This window comes from Epinephelus fuscoguttatus, linkage group LG9 (genome assembly GCF_011397635.1).
Source record: "Epinephelus fuscoguttatus linkage group LG9, E.fuscoguttatus.final_Chr_v1".
Classification (NCBI taxonomy): domain Eukaryota; kingdom Metazoa; phylum Chordata; class Actinopteri; order Perciformes; family Serranidae; genus Epinephelus; species Epinephelus fuscoguttatus.
Window position 1 is genome coordinate 22,611,407 of NC_064760.1, and position 20,229 is coordinate 22,631,635.

At 40.8% G+C, this 20,229-nt stretch overlaps 1 protein-coding gene across 2 annotated transcripts; it reads right to left on the reverse strand.

Annotated features, from left to right (window-relative positions):
- Positions 1–229: 229 nt before the first annotated feature.
- ssrp1a (structure specific recognition protein 1a) lies at positions 230–19,513 on the reverse strand. Of its 2 annotated transcripts, none has more exons than XM_049586004.1 (18): positions 19,379–19,513; positions 18,506–18,585; positions 16,091–16,276; positions 12,710–12,815; positions 11,777–11,970; positions 11,240–11,340; positions 10,856–10,985; positions 10,650–10,753; positions 10,226–10,354; positions 9,921–10,142; positions 8,704–8,776; positions 5,658–5,790; positions 5,527–5,572; positions 5,268–5,400; positions 4,966–5,133; positions 3,192–3,289; positions 2,926–3,091; positions 230–751 (listed from the first exon to the last, which is right to left on the reverse strand). In XM_049586004.1, exons 2-18 carry the CDS (start codon positions 18,557–18,559, stop codon positions 686–688), a joined length of 2,109 nt encoding a protein of 702 aa, XP_049441961.1. In that variant the 5' UTR covers positions 18,560–18,585; positions 19,379–19,513; the 3' UTR covers positions 230–685. The 2 variants fall into 2 exon arrangements, with proteins under 2 accessions (XP_049441961.1, XP_049441962.1); XM_049586005.1 differs by lacking the exon at positions 19,379–19,513 and adding an exon at positions 18,964–19,022.
- Between the last annotated feature and the right edge of the window lie 716 nt (positions 19,514–20,229).

Genomic DNA, 20,229 nt, shown 5'->3' on the forward strand with positions numbered 1-20,229 from the left:
ACCTCACAGATTACTTGGATTACCTGTTTTGTTATCAGCCGTCATATCTGACAACTTCAGATTTTTTTTAAAAGATCATTTTGTAATATTTTTTTTCCAAGCAGGCCGCAGTTAATCTCCTACTAAAATAAGAAAATACAATGTAAATTTAAGCTGCTGGTCTCTGTCACCCAGCACCATGATACAAAAGTTGTGTGTTAAAAAAAAAAAACAGCAATATGCAGATTTATTAAAAATGGTTCATTTATTTATTCAAACCTGAAAACAAGACATGGTAAAACACAAAAAAAAAAACACTTAACTGATGTTGTTAAATGCTCTACACAAGAAGAACAAAACAATTCTGCATCTGCTCCTCTCTGTCACATCCACATCAAATCAACTAATAATTCCTCAGTGCTATAAAACTACAACCATCCCTGTGGGTGAGATGATGAAAAAAACCCTTCAGGAATTCTGGGAAAAGTGATACACCATGTCACTGTTTCACTTGTCTGTCGGCGGGAAAACCTGATCAAATCTCAACAACATCAGTGTGTACTCTTCAAGCAAAACATGTAGCAGGAAAAGCAAATGCAACTCATATCTGTTGATTTGTCTGTCAGTCCGTTCATATGAGATCAACATGGAGAGTATAAATGCTTGGTCCTTGATGTGTGTGTCAGATGGGTAAAACAGTGTGTGTTTAGTCTGAATCTTCCTCTGAGCTGGCAGGTGTGGACACGGCCTCTTCCTCCTCCTCCTCTGATTCCTGGTTAAAATTTTAAAAAAGTACATGTGAGATGTGTAATAAAGACGAGATGGTTTTTGTTTCCTCTGCTACATGATAACCATCACATTTCTGTGACCTACAACTCCGAAGGTTTTAATATCATAAAATTTAAACTACCAGTTCATTTACTTGTATAACTAACTTTTACTTGAGGATTCCTCCTGCTTGTATTGTTAGAAAACATCTAGCTGAACAGGAAGAAGTACATTTCACAAGGCTGAGCCAGGAGTTGAAAAAATTTGACAGTTTGAGATCAGGCTAGAGGCAAAGACAATGTAAAAGAAAGAACGGTCATGACGTCAGTGACAGCGTTCAAGGAGCCACAGTTTGTTGTCACTTCTATTAGTCAATGGAGCGGGCACGACAAATCACACTACACTCATATTTTTGTTGTTTTAATTTTTTTCTGTCTTTTTTCCTTTATTAGATAGCACAGTCTAAGCATGAAGGGGGGAAAGAGGGGATAGCACGTAGTAGGCGGTCGCAGGCTGGAATTGAGCCTGCAGCCGCTGCGGCAAGGACATTGCCTTTGTATATGGGACACCTGCTCTACCAACTAAGCCACAGGGTGTCACTTGTTGTTTTAACTTTTTTTTTAGATATTTTAATGGACAGGACAGAGAAGCGTGAAGGGGGGAGAGAGAGAGAGAGGGAGTGACATGCAGCAAAGGGCCACAGGCTGGAGTTGAACCCGGGCCGCTGCGGCAACAGCCTTGTACATGGGGCGCCTGCTCTACCACTAAGCCACCAACGCCCCACTTGTTGTTTTAACTTTGACTGAAAAATTCTTCAACCAGATTAAAAGACACATTGTGTGATGATTATGGACATTTTTAATCTTTAATCTTTTAACTGGTCTCCAAACAGATCATGTCTCTGTCCAGCAGCTGCATCTCAGCCTGATGATCTGTTTGGAGACCAATACCAGGGGAAATGATATATTTATATTATATTACAAAATGCATATTTAAGATTATTTTTTTGGGCTTTTTGCCTTTCATGTTCAGGATAGAGTGAAATGGGGGAGAGAGAGAGAGAGCGGGGGGTGACATGCAGCAAATGGTTGCAAGCTGGAGTCGAACCTGCGACCGCTGCCGCGAGGCATCGCCATTGTACATGGGGCGCCGGCACTATCCACTACACTACCGACGCCCCGACTGTGCATATTTTGATAAAAATTGTCAGTAAGCATCATGTAATGTGTGGTCTGTAATCTGGTGGAAGGATTTTTAAGATAAGGTCATAGCGTGATTTGCAGGTGCCCACCCTGTTGACACTCATACAACTAACACCAGAATCTGTCTTCTCGAACACTGTCACTAACGTCATGACCATTCCTTCTTTGACATTTTCCTTGGCTAAAATGAAGGTATCAGTTTGTCAAAGATATACTGGTATCTGTGTATATCTCAGCCGGCAAGTAACGGAAAATGCAAAAACATATGTTTGAGACAAATTAGAAACTCTCCTTTACACTGTTTTCCCAACAGAGAGCACTGAGAAGTTATTAATATATCAACAGAATTTCCCATCAAACTTAATGAATCCCTGTAAAGATGCTGTTCTCTTAATGCAATATTAAAAATGTCTATTCTCTGATACATCATTGAATTGCATATATATTGTAGTTCTTCAGCTCCCAAATAGCAATATCAGTATCAGCCTAAAGAAAGCTGCATTACACATAAGAGATGTATTTTACAGGGTGCTCAACTAACAACAACAGGGAATTATTTGGCACATAATAGCAGAGATGCTTAGCTCCCTGTCACTCTTTCCCTCTCTAGTTCTTACCTGCAACTTCCCTGCATCTCTTTATTTTCTGTGAAATTTGGTCACAAGTCCTCTCTGGTCCTTTCCCTCTCTTCTGCAGCTGTTCTTCGCAATCACAAAAATCCTCTCTCCTCCTAACATTAGTTGATTTGGACGTTCAGATTCACTCCAACATCAAACATGATTCAAAATAAAACTGCCCAATTCTCACAGCTATTGATCTATGTTTTTTAAATACACAAAATTGTGTATCACATATGTGGAGACTGGCTGTCTACAGCGAGTGATGTCTGAGTGTTGTGGTGATTACAGAGACACATTCAGAGGATGATTCAGATACAGGATGCTGCTGTAATAATGTTTATCATCTCTGGCTTTACCTTCTTCCTCTTGGACTTGCTCTTGTGGTCAGAGTCTGATGAACTCTCGCTGGTCTCGATGAACTCTCGACTCTTAAAGCTGTCATTGCCTCCCCGCTCCTTGTCCTTGTCTCCCCCGGCAGACTTCCTCTTCTTGTCCTCCTTCTTACCTCCTTTTTTACTCTCCCTTAGGGGTGGATGATGGGGAGAAAAAATTAAATATATTTAAAACTTACTGTATCAAAGAAAGAACGAACAAGTGTGAGTTTGTGTGTAACAAGCCTTACTTCTTCGAAGTGGAAGTTGCTCCTCCACCGCTCTCTTTGTACTCTTTCTTTGCTTTGTCGTACTGCCTCTTTGCCTCTCCTGCCTTTGTTTCCCACTCCTGCAGGAAACAGAGAACCAGATAAATGTAAACGAGAGCAATAAATAAAACATAATTGGTTGAATGAATAAAAAACTGGATTTATTGAAACCTTGCTCTGCTTAGCACAAGTTCAGTGTGGCACTGATGTGATGAAACTATCGAATCTAAGTGTCTCCTCATGAAATGTAGAGGCCTGGTGGGTTGCAGGCCAACACAAACCCCAGCCAGGTCAAAATAATGCTTTTTTAATGCTAACAGTAACACCAAGTAACCATTACAGTATTTCCCACATGTATTTATTCTGCAGCAGGTGCAAAGCATGAGTCCTTCAACGAGGCCAGTGTCTGTGGTTGGTTCACATTTATGTAGTAACAGCAGGACAGATGAGTGTCTGTTATCTAAACTGGTAAAGTCGATTGAACAGATGATGTGAAGATAACGTTATCAGTCAGTAGCAGTTACACACAGGCTCTGTAGTGAACAACACGAAAAGGTAATGATTGATTGGATGTTTCTGAGTTTTTAGCCGAGCTAGACCTAAGATGTGTAAAGCCCAGTTCAGGCCAACGATTCACAGTGCAACGAGTTCAAACAGGCAACTACTTGCAATGTGCTGTTCAGCAATGTTCTGCAACCTGCCAGTTCACACCAATGCAACTAGATACGACGGTGTATCATCTCTATGCAACAACTCTCTGTACTTCCTCTCTGACTTCCAGCTTTTCAGGCTTATTTTGTGGCTGAATATAATTTGTAGCTTCTTATTAATTAAGGATGGAAGGAATTATTAATGAAGATAGTGATAGTGACATACTGGCTACAGTTGTATTTGTAGTAGTGATGAAATGGTGATGTCATTCTGAGTTCACCAGCGGACTTCACTACAAGCTGACTGGCTGTAGAAACAGGTGAAGCCAGCGATTTGACCAGTTGAGCTGCAGGTGACATCATCAGCTGGCCTTAGTCAAGCTGCGACAGGCCAGTTCACACTGCTGCAACTTTCTCTGCAATGTTCTAGGATGGTTTCTTCTTGTCACTACTCTTTGGTCTGAACTGGGCTTTAATAAAAACTCAAGTCCTGGCATTTGGACCCGGTGTTCTTCACCATTATTTCAGAGGAAGGAAATAACAGGGAACCAACCCAGGGAAAAACAACACACGGTCTCTGGCTGTAGCTCTTTGAGATACTGTACTTTAGAACAGTCTGATTTCATCATTCTTTCATTGCTTTAAAAAACTAAATATATTGGGATCGATTAGCACAGGAATACATTTGTAACCCAAAACATACTGCATGTTCCACTTGACCTGAGATATGCGTAAGCTCCCTTCTGACAAATATGAAAAAAAAATAAATAAATAAAAATAAAAATAAAAGAAATTGGGTTCTTTTTCCTTTTTAAATTACATTAAGAAACCATTTAAAAGGCTTAGTTAGACACGATCTTGATGACACAGTGAGTCACAGGGAAGGCAGAGGAAAAAGTTGTAAAAACTGAGAAAAAAAAAAAAATTACAAAATCCAAGTAGACCAAAATCAATCTTTGCTTTTCTGTCATTCTATGTTAACAGTCATACTCTGTAACACACTGGTCATTCACTCATGCAAACTAATACTCCTACCATTACACATCTAGTATTGTGAGAGCAGACGAGTAAAGCTAAAGTAAATCCTCCTCCTCCTCCTGCCTCACCTCCTTCTCGTCTTTGCCCAGTTGTCTCCACATCTCTCCGGCCTTCTTTGAAATCTCTGTGATGGAGATGCCTGGGTTCTCCGACTTGATGCGCTCACGGCTGGAGTTGAGCCACAGCATGTAGGCACTCATCGGCCTCTTGGGGCCGCCGGTATCTTTCTGCTTCTTCTGTTCAGGGTAAAGGGAGTAAATTGAAAGGTAAGTTAAGTTGCTTGAATCTTGTGGATTTTTTTTTTTTTTTTTTAGCCCTTATGACCTAGTATTTCTGTCATGTTTCCTCCCCGTCCCGACGGCTCTCTCACCTCTTTACGTGGTTTTCTTTCTTTTTTCTCTTTCACCACTTTGGCTTTCTTGACCTTCTTCTTCTTAGAGCTCTCCTCCTCACTATCGCCACCATCTTCGCTGCTGTCGCTTGCTGAGGCGTTGCTGTCGTACCTGATTGTCAGAGGTGGAGAAACAGAACAGGAAGGTCAGCTCGGAAAAGGAAGCCAGGTTGATATGGAAACAAAGGGTAAACAGGCTAAAAGCAAATGCTCATTAAAAAAAAATAAAGTCACTTACTCTTCTGCAATGTCATCATCCTCTTCTCCAGGGTTAAACGACTCATCTAAAGAGTGAAACAAGACAGAAAATCAAACCTCCTGAACTCAACATGCATTGCTTACTCTTGTCAAAGGGAGATTTTTACTCACCGCTTTCTGCATCTGATTCGTCACTGTCGTTGCCCTCCTCTCTGATCTTGCCCTCGGCCTTCATCCTCTCCAGGTAGGCATCGTGCTGGTCATCGTCTGAGTCGCTGTACTCATCGATATTACCCTTCATGCCCTGAAAGTAAACACGGTCACAGTCAGAAACTACACACAGAATACAGCACAGCCAGAGGAGAGTCTTTCATGACTTAGCAGCAGTCAGACAAAGCTCATCTTAAAAAGTTAAATAATTTCAGGGCAGTAAGCCATTACTTTAACAATCGATCATCAATCATTTTGTCTATAAAATGTAAGAAGATACTGAAATATGCTGATCACAATATCACAGAGGCCAAGGTACATTTTCAAATTGCTTGTTTTGTCCAACCACCAGCCCAAAACCATAAAAATTGAATTTATAGTCACAGAAATAAGCAAACGCTAACTTGAGAAGAGATCTGAGGTTTTTACTTAACATAGGACTTGAACGATTAATCAGTTATTGATACTGTGGGGCTGCACCTGACTCCAAATGATGTCAGTCAAATCTGATTTGTCTTTTCATAATGAATATTCAACTATTGATTCCGTTTTTTCCATTTATAGTTTCAGAGTTTGAACAGGGTTCAGCAGGACGTTCAGGGTGACAAGCTATAGTAAATAAGCCAAGTTTGCCCTACGAATTCATGCGGGCTAACTAGGGCTGCCACTAACGATTTTCATTGTTGACTAATCTGTCGATTATTTCTTCGATTAGTCGACTAATCATTTCATCAAAAAATGTGTTAAAATGTTGAAAAATGTCGGTCTGTCTCTCCCAAACCCCAAAATTATGTCATCTAATGTCTTGTTTCATACTCACGCCAAAGGGTGCTAGTTCACTGTCACGGGAGAGTGTGTAAAGATGCCAATATCTGAACGTAAGAAGCCGCAGTAAGAGTATTTTGGGGAACTTTTATAGTGCTTTTCTATGAAAAATGACTCAAACCGATTAGTCGACTACTAAAATAGTCACTGATTATTTTAATAATCGATTAGTCATTGATTAGTCGACTAATCGTGGCAGCCCTAGTGCTATCTATGCTAACGATACTAGACTGTGGCACATCAAGTTGCTGTGAGCTGTAAATTCACCACCTCTAAGCAAAAGGCAAAAGGTACTAAGCACTGTCGTTTCATAGCAAGATGGTTCTGTGTTGAACCAGTCATCCCGCTGGAGCCCGTCTGTGTGTAGTTTTCATGTTCTCCCTGTGTCAGCATGGGTTTTCTCCAGATTTCAATTGATTCTCTAGCTTCCTCCCACAGTCCAAAGACCTCAATTTACGTTGGTAGGTGTGAACCTGAGTGTGAATGGTTGTCTGTCTCTAGATGTCAGGCCTGTAATAGTCTGGCGGCCTGTCCTGGGTTTATCCCGCCTCTAACCCAATGTCAGCTGGGATAGGCTCCAGCCCCCTGCAACACTGTACCAGGATTAACTGTGACGGAAAATGAATGAATAAGCAGAAGGCAGAAGATAACATTATTTTGAATGTGACCAGGTAAAGCCTCTCTTCCCCCTGGGCAGCTGCCTCCGTCCTACTAAGACACACTCTGGGTCTACGTCTGCAGCTGTTGACCCAGAGAGCAGCATGAAAGTAAGGAGCGCTCACTCTGTAGCTAGATCTGGGGACTAAAAAATCTCCAGAGGCACACTGGAAAAAAAATGACTGCTTGACTTGAATAATCTCCACTGAAAATGGCCAGTGGACGTAGATTCCCCACTGAGGAGTTTCCGACTGATGATTTGAATCGCAGACTTTCAGGGGGCATTCTGCAATGCTGTAACCTACTTCCTTTGACTGACTAAATGATTTACCAATTATTAAAATAAAATAAAATAACACACCATGCTGGGTTGGATTTCATGGATTTAAAGCTTTACAAACATTGGGCCTCATGTTTAAGCCATTTTCAAATTCTTAACCTACATCTCTCTTACTGTTTGTCGTGATGCTCGCTTGTTGGAGTGTCCCAAGTCCGACTCAGCAAACTCTCTCAACTGCTTTACCTTCTAGTAAATTACAAATAGCTACCTTATGAATGACATCTGATGTTCATGAGTAGGTGTACGATTATCAGATTTGGCTGTCAGAATATTGTAGCCTCTAAATTTCTTCACAAGGCTACTTGTTCCTTTTTATTTGAGCCAAGTTTCTTTCACAAAAGATGTCACTCAAAAATGAAAGGAAGGATTTTACACCACAGCCTTGTCTGTTAGCAGATGGAAAAGCATAGTGCCACTGTATTGTAATGTTATCTTAGACCAAAACCAAACAGTTTCCTTCTCCTCCCACACAATCCTTCCCATCTCCATGCATCAATATCTGTGTCTGCCAGAGAACAGACTGACGACAAGCCAGGAGGCTCATATTAAAACACCAGCAGGAAATGGAGAGCAGGCCCATTCATTTTTATTGACCTACTCGGCTGACCCTGTCACCATGGCAACAGATGGCCTCGTTACCAGAGGAACCACGTTCGACTGTGTTGTCAGACAGACCGGGAACTTGTTTGTGACGGCATTAATCCAATCAGCACTGCCGATGTCAGGCAGCGGTCATGCCGACAGCCGTGTCGAGTGTTAAAGCACACCAAAAGCCCCCGGGCCACACATTAGTCAGCACGATGCAAACGCACACACACACACTCACTTAGTTATCAGAGTCACACACTCCTTCACCCCCATGTCCCATGATTAGTCGTAAATCACTCAGGATTCATCAGGTCCAACAGCAATTGTATTGGTAACATCTCGCCAAAATCAAGATTATAGGAAACAATCCTCAGTAACACACACACACACGCAGCAGCACGCCATGCAAGCAGAAATCACTCCACACCGATAAAAATCAAGTGCATAGTTCACACGTGACGCCCGTGACCATACCCACCTTCTTCTACAGGGGTACAAGGACAGACACACAGGAGAAGGGCAACAAGCATCAATATCTGAGATGGAAGTCTGACAAAACTTGTATACATAATTTGCTTACAATAACAAATGAGTTACCTCTTTGAATCCTCTATTCTTGATGTTGAGTTTCTTGGCATTAACGAAGTCGAACAGTTTTCCGTACTCTTCTCTGAAAGGTAAAGAGAAAGACTGGGGTTATTTTGGATGAAATTCAGTCGATAGGTTCAGGGCTGGATGATATGATCTGACATTTACATCATGATGAGTTGCCACATTTATCTCAGTAACAATGGATGCAACTTTAAGTATTTTTCAAATATATCAATACACTAAATTTCCGTTCTAATGTTTACTTTCTTTTTAAACGTTTGTGCAAGGGCTGGAATCCTCTGCCGACATTATTGTCTCTCAGAGGCTGTAGCGAGCTGACGATTCTGGCATCTTATGAAACTATAAGATCCAATGGTAACAACTTTGTCATGCTAGCTTGTCAGGAAGAGGGTTAAATAACGCTCAAGGCATAGGCTAAATTCTAGCGAGGGAAAACTGTCATGGCTACTTTCACAGGGGTCCCCTGATCTCTCACTTCAAGACATCCGAATGAAACTCGCTTCTATGGGTACCCACAAGTGTCCCCTTTACAGACATGCCCACTTTAAAGCATGACATTATTCTCATGCAGTACTAACGTGTTACTTTCACCTACTGTATTTTATCATTTTTGCATAGAGGGGTTTCTAAACAGTCTTGGAATTGCACAAATTGAGTATGACTGGAAAGCTGAGACTCTTGTGGATTCAATGAGCCCAACTGTATTCATGTGTGATGATGTTTTCCCCCATAACAACCACAAACTAAAGACCTGGAGCACTCAGAGGATGTAAGGCTTTTATAGGTCTCGTAACAATAAGGGGGTTTCTGAGCAGTTTCCACAACATAAGTGCTCACCATCCAATCACAGAAAATTGCAATTCTTACACAAATCTCCAAATCACAATCTTCAAAATCTCAGCATGGATTTTTCTATGATGTTCCCTGAGTTTTTGGAGTTTAATGTGGTTTTTTGGAGGGATATTAACACAATTTTTTATCTATTCTCAAGTGGTTTAAAGTGCTTTAAATTAGCACTAAAACCGTGTAACAAATGGTATCAAAAAAATTGCTGCAACAACATGTGTAATGTTCTAAGCCCCTACACACTCTAAACTTTAAAAGTGTGAATAGGTGTTAACCAAACACAATGTTTATTACAGATTCATGACCAGAAAAACTCCCAACAGGCGGTTATATGTTTCTGTGTGTAGTGTCCTCACCTCTCGATGCTGCTGAAGGTGTACTGATTTCCCTGCTTGGTCTCAATCTCAAAGTCAAAGGATCGAGTTGTGGTGGTACCTCTGGCGAAGTTGACGCAAGAGATCTCCTCAAAGCGCAGGTGCACGGGGGGTTTGTGGACATAGATGAAGCCCCTCTCCAGGGGATAGAGGAGGCCTGAGGACGCTTTGTAGGAGCAGGTGATGCACTGAGCTCCAGAATGACTGCAGAAGAACGAGGCACGTTTAACAGGATCTTCTCAAGTATGTTAGAAAATGTGTTCTGAAAGGGTCTATAAGGTGCTTACCCCTGGAAGTTTCCAGGCACGGTGATCTTGCGGTTGACCAGGGCCTTCATCACCCTGCTGACCATCTCGTACAGAGACCCTGACATGTTTTTACTGAGTTTGCCCTCAAAACGGCGCTCAACGTCCTCCCTGTTAGACATAGCGGAAAGACAGGTCTCTTATGATGAAATTAAACAGATGAGACAGCTTTCTGAATTTATAAGAACAATGCAAAGAACAGCTGGTGCTACTGTAAACATATGAAGGTGACTCCTCCAGTCCTTTAATTCCCTCTAGTGGACACTTGTTTTACAACATCAAAAAGTGAGCTTGCATTATTAGGGAAGAGGGGTCTTGCATTATCAATTAACAGGTCTTTTACACAAACTCCCTAACACACATGCTGCCCATAAATTCATGGTGTCCTCCACTGTCACACACTCACTCGTTCATGTTTAGGGTGAGGTTGATGTCCTCCTCCTTGGAAAACAGCAGGATGAGAAAGTGATAACGCGTCTGACCCTGCTTGATGGGAGGATCCAGGCTGATCTATGATGACAACATTAAACAGGGAGAACAAGTGTGAGAAGGACCAAGAGAAACAGTAAGAGGAAAAAATGCTTACACTAAAAGGTACAGAAGTCCACTCACCACAAAGAACATCTGCCTCTGATCCTTGTGAGGCAGCAGGAACAGACGCAGGACAGTCGTGTAGGGGATCTTGTAATCAAAGGTCTTACCGTGAAGGTGAAGGAAAGTCGGGTAGATACGGATGTCGTATCTGAGTGAGGAAAAAAGAGGAATAAGAGAGCAGTTGAACTAAAGTCTTAACTATGGTGTAACCAAGGTACTGCAGGTGACAGAGTTGAGGACTAATCCAGTCATGTTTGGACATCTAAATACCAGTGTGGCTTCTCATGCCAACACTGCATTAATGAATAAAACTGCATAGTGCTCTGAGTAATCAGCCACTGTTTACAACTGGTAAAATAACATAAATGAGGGAATCTGAGAGTGACTGTTTTGATTTTCTACCTTCCTCTGGGTGTAAGACACTGCAGCTCTTTGAAGATACACACAGCGTCTCCTGTGGCCTGGATCACATCAGCCTTAGACAACACATTCTGGGCAAAAGCCTGTAAAAAAAAACACAGAGTATTAACATTATTATCAACACATATTTAAAAAAAAAGCCTCAAAAGGCTATATGCCTTAGTTAAGCTACAGTTTAGTGTGCATATCTCTGCCATGGCAAACCACAGTGGCTGGTGCTTACCTGTTTGTGTGTGTCTTAATTTGCCGTTACTAACAGAGAGACTATCTACTTTTTGATTTTCAGTTTTGTATGAATACACATATTAATTACTATGTTATAAATAAAATGAGGGGAGCAGAAGCATTTTTTTGGGTGTCAGAATGGTTTTATACACAAGAAATATGAAGGACGTTGTAGCAGAATTTTCCACTTTACAAACTGCATCTCTGTGCAGTTACCTTCGTTGACATAATCATCACTGTTTGGTCCGTGTGGGTGTGTGCTGTGCTGTGATTAAAATGTACTAAAATCCTCACCTCTACAGGGTCTTGTCGTTCATCAGACTGGCTGGGCGGAACGTAGAATCGGACCTCCATGAGGGAGACTTCAGTGTCATCATTCTGGTGAAACTCCAGAGTGACTTCGTTCTTCCCCGTGGCGCACTGGGACACGTTGGACAGTGGGATCTCGAACGCTGTACTGTCATTTACATCAAATGATAACAGCGGCCCTGCAGTGGAAGGAAAACAGCTAATTTCTTAAATCTGTTTCATTAGGTGTTATTATTGCAGAACATTTCAGTTGATAAGGGTGAAATAAGCACCAGGTCAGCACAGTGTAAAGATTTTAAAAGTTCTCTATATTTTCAGGTTTGGTATGTTCTTTACAGATAATTTGGATTATTACAAATACATGTCAAAAGAATAAACTCATCTTTACACCATTCCTGTTAATTATAATTGTTTATTTTTAGACACAGAGTTGAACTGCTGGTTGCATTTTTGTGGTTTTTAATTACATTAAATAAACAACATTAATTGAGAAATCTGCAGAATAATTGATAACGAAAGTGATTGACTACACATGAATACAGAATCCCTGTGCCAAAACTAGAGCTGTAGTGATTCACTGATTATTTGTCAACTATGAAATTCATCATCAACTAATTTTGTAATCAATTAATTGGTTTGAGAATTCAGTTTCCAGCCTCTTAAATGTGAATATTTTTTGGTTTCTTTACTCCTCTATGGCTGTACACTAAATGTCCTTGGCTTGTGTACATTTGTGGACGTCATCTTCTGGCTTTGGGAAACACTGATCAACATTTTATAGACCAAACAGCAATTGATTAATTGAGAAAATTAATGCCAGATTAATCGTCAATGAAAAAAATTATTAGTTGCGGGACTAGCCTGAACTAATCTGCAGTAGCCTGCTGGTGAGGACATTCTGGTTGTGTGTATTTGTACCTGAGAATTTGGCTGTTCCCCAGTTCCACCCCTTCACACACATGTCCTTCTCCTCGAGCTCCACCTTGTAGTTTGCCTTGAAAAACTCTGAGATCTTCTCCAAGTCCTGATGTTCAAAGGATGAGAAGGGGATCAGAGAGGTGAGGAGACAAAGGGTAAAGCATAAAACCAAGTTGACAGGAGAGGAAGTGATGAAAATCAGAGCAAATAAATGAAGAAGAAAGCGGCTTCATGTAAGTGAGGCACTAACACACTGGCATCGCATGGGTCAAAGCTTAGAAAAACACCCTCTAAAAAGGCTGAGGGGACAGAGGGCTAATTAATCACGACGCAATTATAACCGCGCCCGCCGCTGAGGCCTCTTGGGAACACTGGAGGTGAATGTAATCCATCTGCCCTCTCTGTCTTCCTCCCCTCCACACCACCGCTGACAATCAGCCTGTTTATTTATCCTGCAGGCCCGCTTACAACTGGAAAGGACACACACACAGTCACACACAGCGACAAACACATGCTCAATCACACACGCTGTCCTCGTAGTACACACACATGTGGAAGTGATTGTGGTGTGCGAGTGTGTGCAGGGTAGAGACTGTGGGAAACAGAGTTTACGCACCTGGATATCTGCCTGTCCATAAGGTTATTACAGCCAATTAGAGCCCAGAGAGCCTGTGTGTGTGTGTGTGTGTGTGTGTGTGTGTGTGTGTGTGTGTGTGTGTGTGTGTTCATCAGCGCATTTGTTAGCCTGGATTAAGGCATTGTTTAGATAGGAGAGCATGTGTGAGCAGATGTGTAAATGCATAATAATAAAAAAAAAAAAATCAAGAGTTTGTGCAGAGGTGGCCTGTTTGTGTCCACGTGTGAATGTGTGTGTGTGTATATATACGTGTGTGTGTGTGTGTGTGTGTGTGTTCATTCCCAGTGTCCTCATCAGGCCTGCTGTTGAGTGTTTCTCTACTCCTCATTACAGTTTTGGCAGATTTGTTGTTGCTCAGCTCATTTAATCATAATAAACACAGACCCCCCACTACCCACCACAGACCCAAATGCACACAGTCTTACCCAACATAACCGTCTGTCTTTTATTACAACATTTTTCAACCACGGTCTCTTTACAACCTTCAACATTTCGTTTGTTGAAACACTACAGATGCATCACAAAAACTTGATAAAACGTTCCTGCTCCCGCCTTTTAAGGCCCACTGAACCAGTCAGCTTCTTCTTGCCTCCTTGCACACATGGACGGCATAAAATAATTTCATGATCAGGCTCTTCAAGACTTTTTTTATTGGATCTAATGGATCAAAATCTGAGAATCATGACCAAAACTCACTAACCAAATAAAGATGTGAACTATCTGAACTACTGCAGATATTTCAAAACTGCAGGACAATTTAAGTACTGGGGCATGGCATAGGTTGGCAAACTTTGGGATTCATGACCCTACATGTTAAATCACACTGTCACAACTTTATTTTTCTGTTTGTCGAACATATCCGATTCAAACTCAAATTCAGACATAATTCTAGCTTGCTGTAATTACTTAATTTTATCGGTCACAACAAATCTTTTGCATCTTTTGTGTCCGTCTATCTTTTTCTTCTTTTGTATGACTGTTGTTATTTAATAGGATAGATATCTTCATAACCCATTTTTAGTTTCTAGCATCTCCTGCACAATGTTTTGAATTTTAATTTATTTTTTCCTGTACTTTCTATACATGTATCTGCAGATAAACTACACTACACTCAAATTACATGACTTCTCCAAAGCCTTTAAGGATTTTACTAATTACGTGACTTTCCCAGGCCTGGAAAAAGAGACTGAGAAAGTCACTGACTTTTCCCCGTTTCCCATGACTGTGGGGACCTTGTATACCTTACTGTGAGGAATATTAAAAAAGCTTTACTACAAAACTCTTTTATTCACTTAACAAAATGAGTGAGACACCTAAAATGTTAAATGCTGTGTACAGACAAGCAGCTGTTTAAGAGCTTTGCCTAAATAACATACAGACTATGAATCTGACCAGACATTTTAATCTAATTTTTGGTAGTTGACACAATTTGTCCTGTAACCCAAAAATATTGCAGTTTGATTCCCAGCCCTGCACAAAAACTTTTAATTTGTTGTTTTCAAAAGCTCAAGGTGATGTCTTGATTTGTCAACAGCAGATACTCATGTTTGAGAGGCCAAAATAGACATTATTGAGCATTTTTTTCCATGGTAAGTGACGTGAATAGATAATTTATTATGTAAAATGGATGTTGATTATTTTCAGAGAATTGAATACTCAAGTAATCGTCTGTTTCTGCTCTATATCCAATATCAGTTGCGTACATTCAGTGCCACACTCTTGATGTTAAGGATGCTATCTTGGGCCAGTAACAATCTACACGTATAAGCGACACAAACAAGAGATGGACATTCCTCTACATTCCCTGATCCTCAAGTAGACAATTACAGGTCAGCTACATAACAGCCTCTTTGGCAGAGAGTCGTTGCTCAAGGACACTTCACAAGGACAGATGCATCGCAGCTCCTGTACAGCTCGCCAGCGGCTAAACCTCCAGCCAACTCCCGATTACTGACACTGGCTGTGGGATAATAAACAATGACATCACACCCTGCGCTCCGGGGACGAGAGGATCCATCTCCAAAAAAGTACGCTGATTAACCCCAGGAGACGCCACCGCTCGCAGCCACAGACTCCAGGTTATACCCGCTTCTCTGTTCCAGTTTTTCACTTGAGTGCTGACATTCCCCATGCACTCGGAGCAGCGGGGGAATGAAAAAAATTGGGTGATAAAAAACAAACACGACCACAATTTTTTTTTCATGTCAGTCTTCTGAGCCAAATTGTTTCAGTGGATTGATATAAACACTGACTCACATGAGCCGATGATTACACTGTTTATGGAACACACATGCTAGCGTTGGTTTCCCTCATTAATCCCATTAGGAGCTTTGGAGAAAGGAGACGAATCATTCACATACTTTTGATAGCAACACACACACGCGCGCGCGCACACACACTCTAGTGGTGGCCTTTTCGCAAGATGGTAGCGTTTTTCCATGGAAATGTCAGACACGGGATGGAAGTTGTTTATCGGCGGTCCCCTTGCTTGTGTTACCCTCTTGTTATAAACACAGAGTTGAAAAAAACAGACTGTAATATTCCACTGTTGCCTTGTTCTCTTCTGAGTAGAGTAACAAATATTTCCCAGAAACAGAAAAATCCAACCAGGGAGAAGGATTTAGAGTCTGTTTAGGTATCCCAAAAGCAAAAATAATGACCGCATCATGCAGAAGCATGAGAGCCTGATCTGCCTTCTAAACTTACCTAACTGTAAAAGCATTGCTTTATAAACACACACTCACCGTGTCCCTGAAGCCGTCATATTTGTAGACGTGTCCTGTGCTGGTGCCCAGCTTGATGCCGTGACCTAAACACACTCGTCTCCACTGGGCCAGGTTGAGCTCACCAGCCGGGATGCTGTCCACCTTCCCCGTCTTGCTGCTCTTGTAAACCACATTTTGCTTGCTGAAACGTAGCCGCCCGTCGTTCTGCAGCAACAAAGGCAAGAGACAGAGACACAAACAGAAACAGGACTTGTGTTAAAATGCTGGGATTTAAAGTCCCGCAGAAAGTTTGTTTATGAGCTGAAAAGACTTTGATTAGTCAATTGACAAAAATGATCAAATCAATTATAGAACGCTTGGTTCCAGTCTTTAATTATGATTGGACGAGTTGCATTTGAAGCCATTGTAAAATACTCTATAAAAACACAGCTGTGGCCACATTAAAATTTTAGTATTACTGTGCCAATTAGTCACATATTGTCATATGGGACACAGAGGTGAAGAGGGCAACCACCAACTGAAGCCCAAAGCCTAGAAGGATTTATGTTTGAGCAGCTAGGGAACCGACTGTGCCCTGTTGCACTTCGTTGGAGAAATACCTGTCATTGCTGCCACCCAATCCACCAGCTTTATATCTCCATCTAAAGCTGTAGTGTAACTTTAACTAGCTTGCATGTTTTTATTTGTGGCCTGTTATGCTCACTTCTTTCTAGATATGTTGTCAATTGCGAGCAGTATCATTTTTGTGACAGTATAGCTCAGTTGCTCAGCACAGGAGTGATTTGTTAGCAACAAATTGCATTTTTTTTTCTTGCTGTGTGTTCGTTTTATGGATCATTGCCAGGTTTATGTAGTAACCCTTTCATAAAAGCAATAAGCCACTTGAGTTTACAGTGCATCATACCTTACAACGTCCTGTAGCCGTTTGAAATCACTGTAAACCACAGCCTCTTGTGCCTTATTGCTCAATTTTAAAACTGAGATGCACTGATATATTTATAACTGAGTCTGTATTAATTATTTTGTACAAGTGTCAGTAAATACAAAGCAGATTACTTTTTCAGACCCATGCCCTTTATACAGTTGGCAGACTGTCTTTCAAGTTGTAGTCGGTAACTTTTATAAAAAAAAAAAAATAATAAAATATATATATATATATTATTTTACATATTTATTGAAACTGTCACTTTATCCTTACAGTAATACATGAGATAGATAATGTGTGAAAATTGTGCTCCTCTGCCTCACTGTAGGACTTCTAAAGGTATTTGCAAGAATCTACCGCTGCTTAAGGAAAGCCAAGGAGTCTTAAACACAGCTGTCGATCATATCAGCCACTGCTTGTGAACTGCGGTTTAACCCTCAAAGGCACCACTGATCAAATATGAATCAACATTCTCTTACCGTTTGCCTTTCCTGACCTCGAATGTTTTCAGAAACATGTTTTAATGTGCTGTTTAGCTGTAAAATTAGAAAGTTTGCTCTGGCCAGTACGCTGTGTTTTGTTACAGCTAAACAGTACACTAAACTATGTTTCTGAAAACATTTTCGGTGAGAAACAGGCAATGCAGTAACAGAATCTTGACTCGTATTTGATCAGGGCTGCTTAGTTTGACAGTTTGATCACAGTTTACAGCGTGATTGACATGACTGGCAGCTGTGTAACAGACTCCTCGGCTTTGAACGGCTGATTTCGTCCGTGTGCTGTGGATTCTTGCAAATACCATTAAAAGCACGATGAAGAGGCAGAGAAACAGGACGTTTTCTTATAGATCATGTGTCTCGTGTAATACTGTACTGATATGGTTACATTTCAGCAAATGACAAAAAGTTACTTTAATTAAAGTTACCAATTTCACAGCTCTTTCAGGACACACACTTTAGCATTACAAATGAACAAACATTATAAAATATATATATTATATATATTATTATATATATACTAGGGTTGCAGGTAGGAGATTTTCAGGGTACAATTACCGTCTCAATGACACAGTATTATAGATTTTATTTAATAAAAAGGTCAGAATGACCCTAATGGAATGAAATGGATGGATTATTTTTTGGTTGATCAGATGTTTTTTGCCATAATGGAAACCCGAAACCATTTTGTTAATAGAAGTATGTGTCAAGTCTCCCCCTTAAAAATATCTACAATAAAGGGGACACTCTCCATTCAGATGCCTTTTCTTCCCCACTATCGTAGATAAGCAAATGAACATGGTGTAATAACCACCAACATTTACGTCACGGTATATACTGAAACCAGCCTATCGCTGCAACCCTATATACAAAATACTGCAGGGCCTGTATCTTAACTTTATCAAGTACATACATCAGCCTGTGTATTGACTGTATTCTGGGCTGCCTTTCAGCATGCTTCCTCTCTACACATCAGTTTATAGAGCAGGGGTGGTTGATGAGGATACTGACCCAGGAGCCTTTCACCTCCTGGTAAATCTCGTTGAACTCCAGTGTGTCTCCCATCTCAGCTACAGGCGACGACTGATGCTCTGCAGACACAAGAAAATGCATAAAATAGTACCAAACATCCACAGGGCTGGTACAATGTATTTTCAGATGAAGGCATAAAGTCCCTATTCTCCTAGATGTGGATGAAAACACTGAAAAGAGAGAGGAAAACCCTGCCGTCCTGTAATGGTATAAATACTAAAATATTACTACAACCCAGTTACACGCAAGTTTACTTTATGATATTCTTATCTCAGACTGATGCTAGCTAGCGTTACTGTGCTCTCTGTTTAAATCACCGAGTCACATTAGAGTTGTTAGCTAGCGTTAGCAGTTTACAACAGCACAGCTAACAGTTGGCTGTTAGCTAGCAGTTGGATAGAGTTTTACGAACATTTAAATAACTATTTACATCTTACATAAATCGGTTAGTTGCGGTCGGTAACAGTTCAACTATTTGGTCGAACTGTTTTTTGATAAAAACGATAAATAATATCCGTGCTGCGCCACTGACAATAGCTATGCTAACTTAAACTGCTTAGGGTGGGCTTCTTTTATAAACCGTCGTTGCACTGCGTTCGAATAGCCCTCACTTTAACAGACGACACGCGCTACGGCACCGCCCCAGTTAAGACACACCATACATTAAATCGAGCGCATCAGCAGAGCTAGGCCGGTGTAATGAAATCTAGTGATACTCAGTATTACTTTTTACACCGGAAATAGCTCCAAATAAAGCACGTAGGTGATTTATACTCGTATGTAACTCAATAATATCTCAAAATTGGCTTCTAAACACGCCATAAAACACAATTTGAAAACTTCATGTCTTACTGTCAATGTGATGAGCCGCTTCGCCTGTTTCCCGCGTGTAGCATCGGAAGCTAACGCTACGTCACAGGAAAGAATCAGCGGGTGTTTGTATTTACTTCCGGTTTGGCGAAGAGTTTTTCTTTTTACCATTAAAATAAGCTTAAAACCGAAAGTATACGCACTCTGCTCTGTTTAAATGCAGCCGTTTGTGCAGTAGTTTAACTATCGAGCTACAAATTTTAAGTTCTGTTTGAAAACAGAGAGTTGTGACAGAGTCCGCGCGGGGCAGAGCAGACTGCAGTGAGCACTCATCACCGCTGGGTGGCACACTACTCATCTAATGAAAAAGGGCCAAGTATATTTCTATTCTGTTCTATTCTAATGTCAGAAAAGTTAAAATAAAATAAAAAAAAAAAGTACTGGACACAGAGTGGCCTAAAACAATACAAGGGTAGCCAACTCAAAGACTTTAGTAATAACATTGAGTGGTTGATATTACATCATTTAGCCTCCTAACTATCAGTCTAAAAAGTTATTTAGATTTTGAAACTCCATGATACACAGCAGATTTCATGTGCTTGTGGGAAGGCCTTGGATCAAATAAAACTCATGGCTGCATAAGCTGCTCAGGGCCTTTGGGCACAAATGAACAGTTTAGCCTGTGTAAACTCCCCTGTTTCTCCCACTCTGTGCAGCATGTAGTTTTTCTACTATGCCTTAAATATGCTTGATGGTAATTTGATTTAAAAAATGTAAAATGTGACGTACAATAAAGGCAGAAAATTGAAATAAACAAATGGACCCTCAGTATATTAAATTGGGATGCATTTTAAGGCACTTATCATGTCAAATGAAATTGTACATACTCTCAA

Bases quoted from the DNA above. Each gene is read 5' to 3' on its own strand.
- ssrp1a (XM_049586004.1), bottom strand. From the start codon at position 18,559: ATGGGAGACACACTGGAGTTCAACGAGATTTACCAGGAGGTGAAAGGC. The intron at 11,341-11,776 runs GTGAGGATTTTA...TTTTTTTTACAG, and splicing joins AACGACAAGACCCTGTAGAG to GCTTTTGCCCAGAATGTGTT. The intron at 10,754-10,855 runs GTGAGTGGACTT...TTGTCATCATAG, and splicing joins AGAGGCAGATGTTCTTTGTG to ATCAGCCTGGATCCTCCCAT.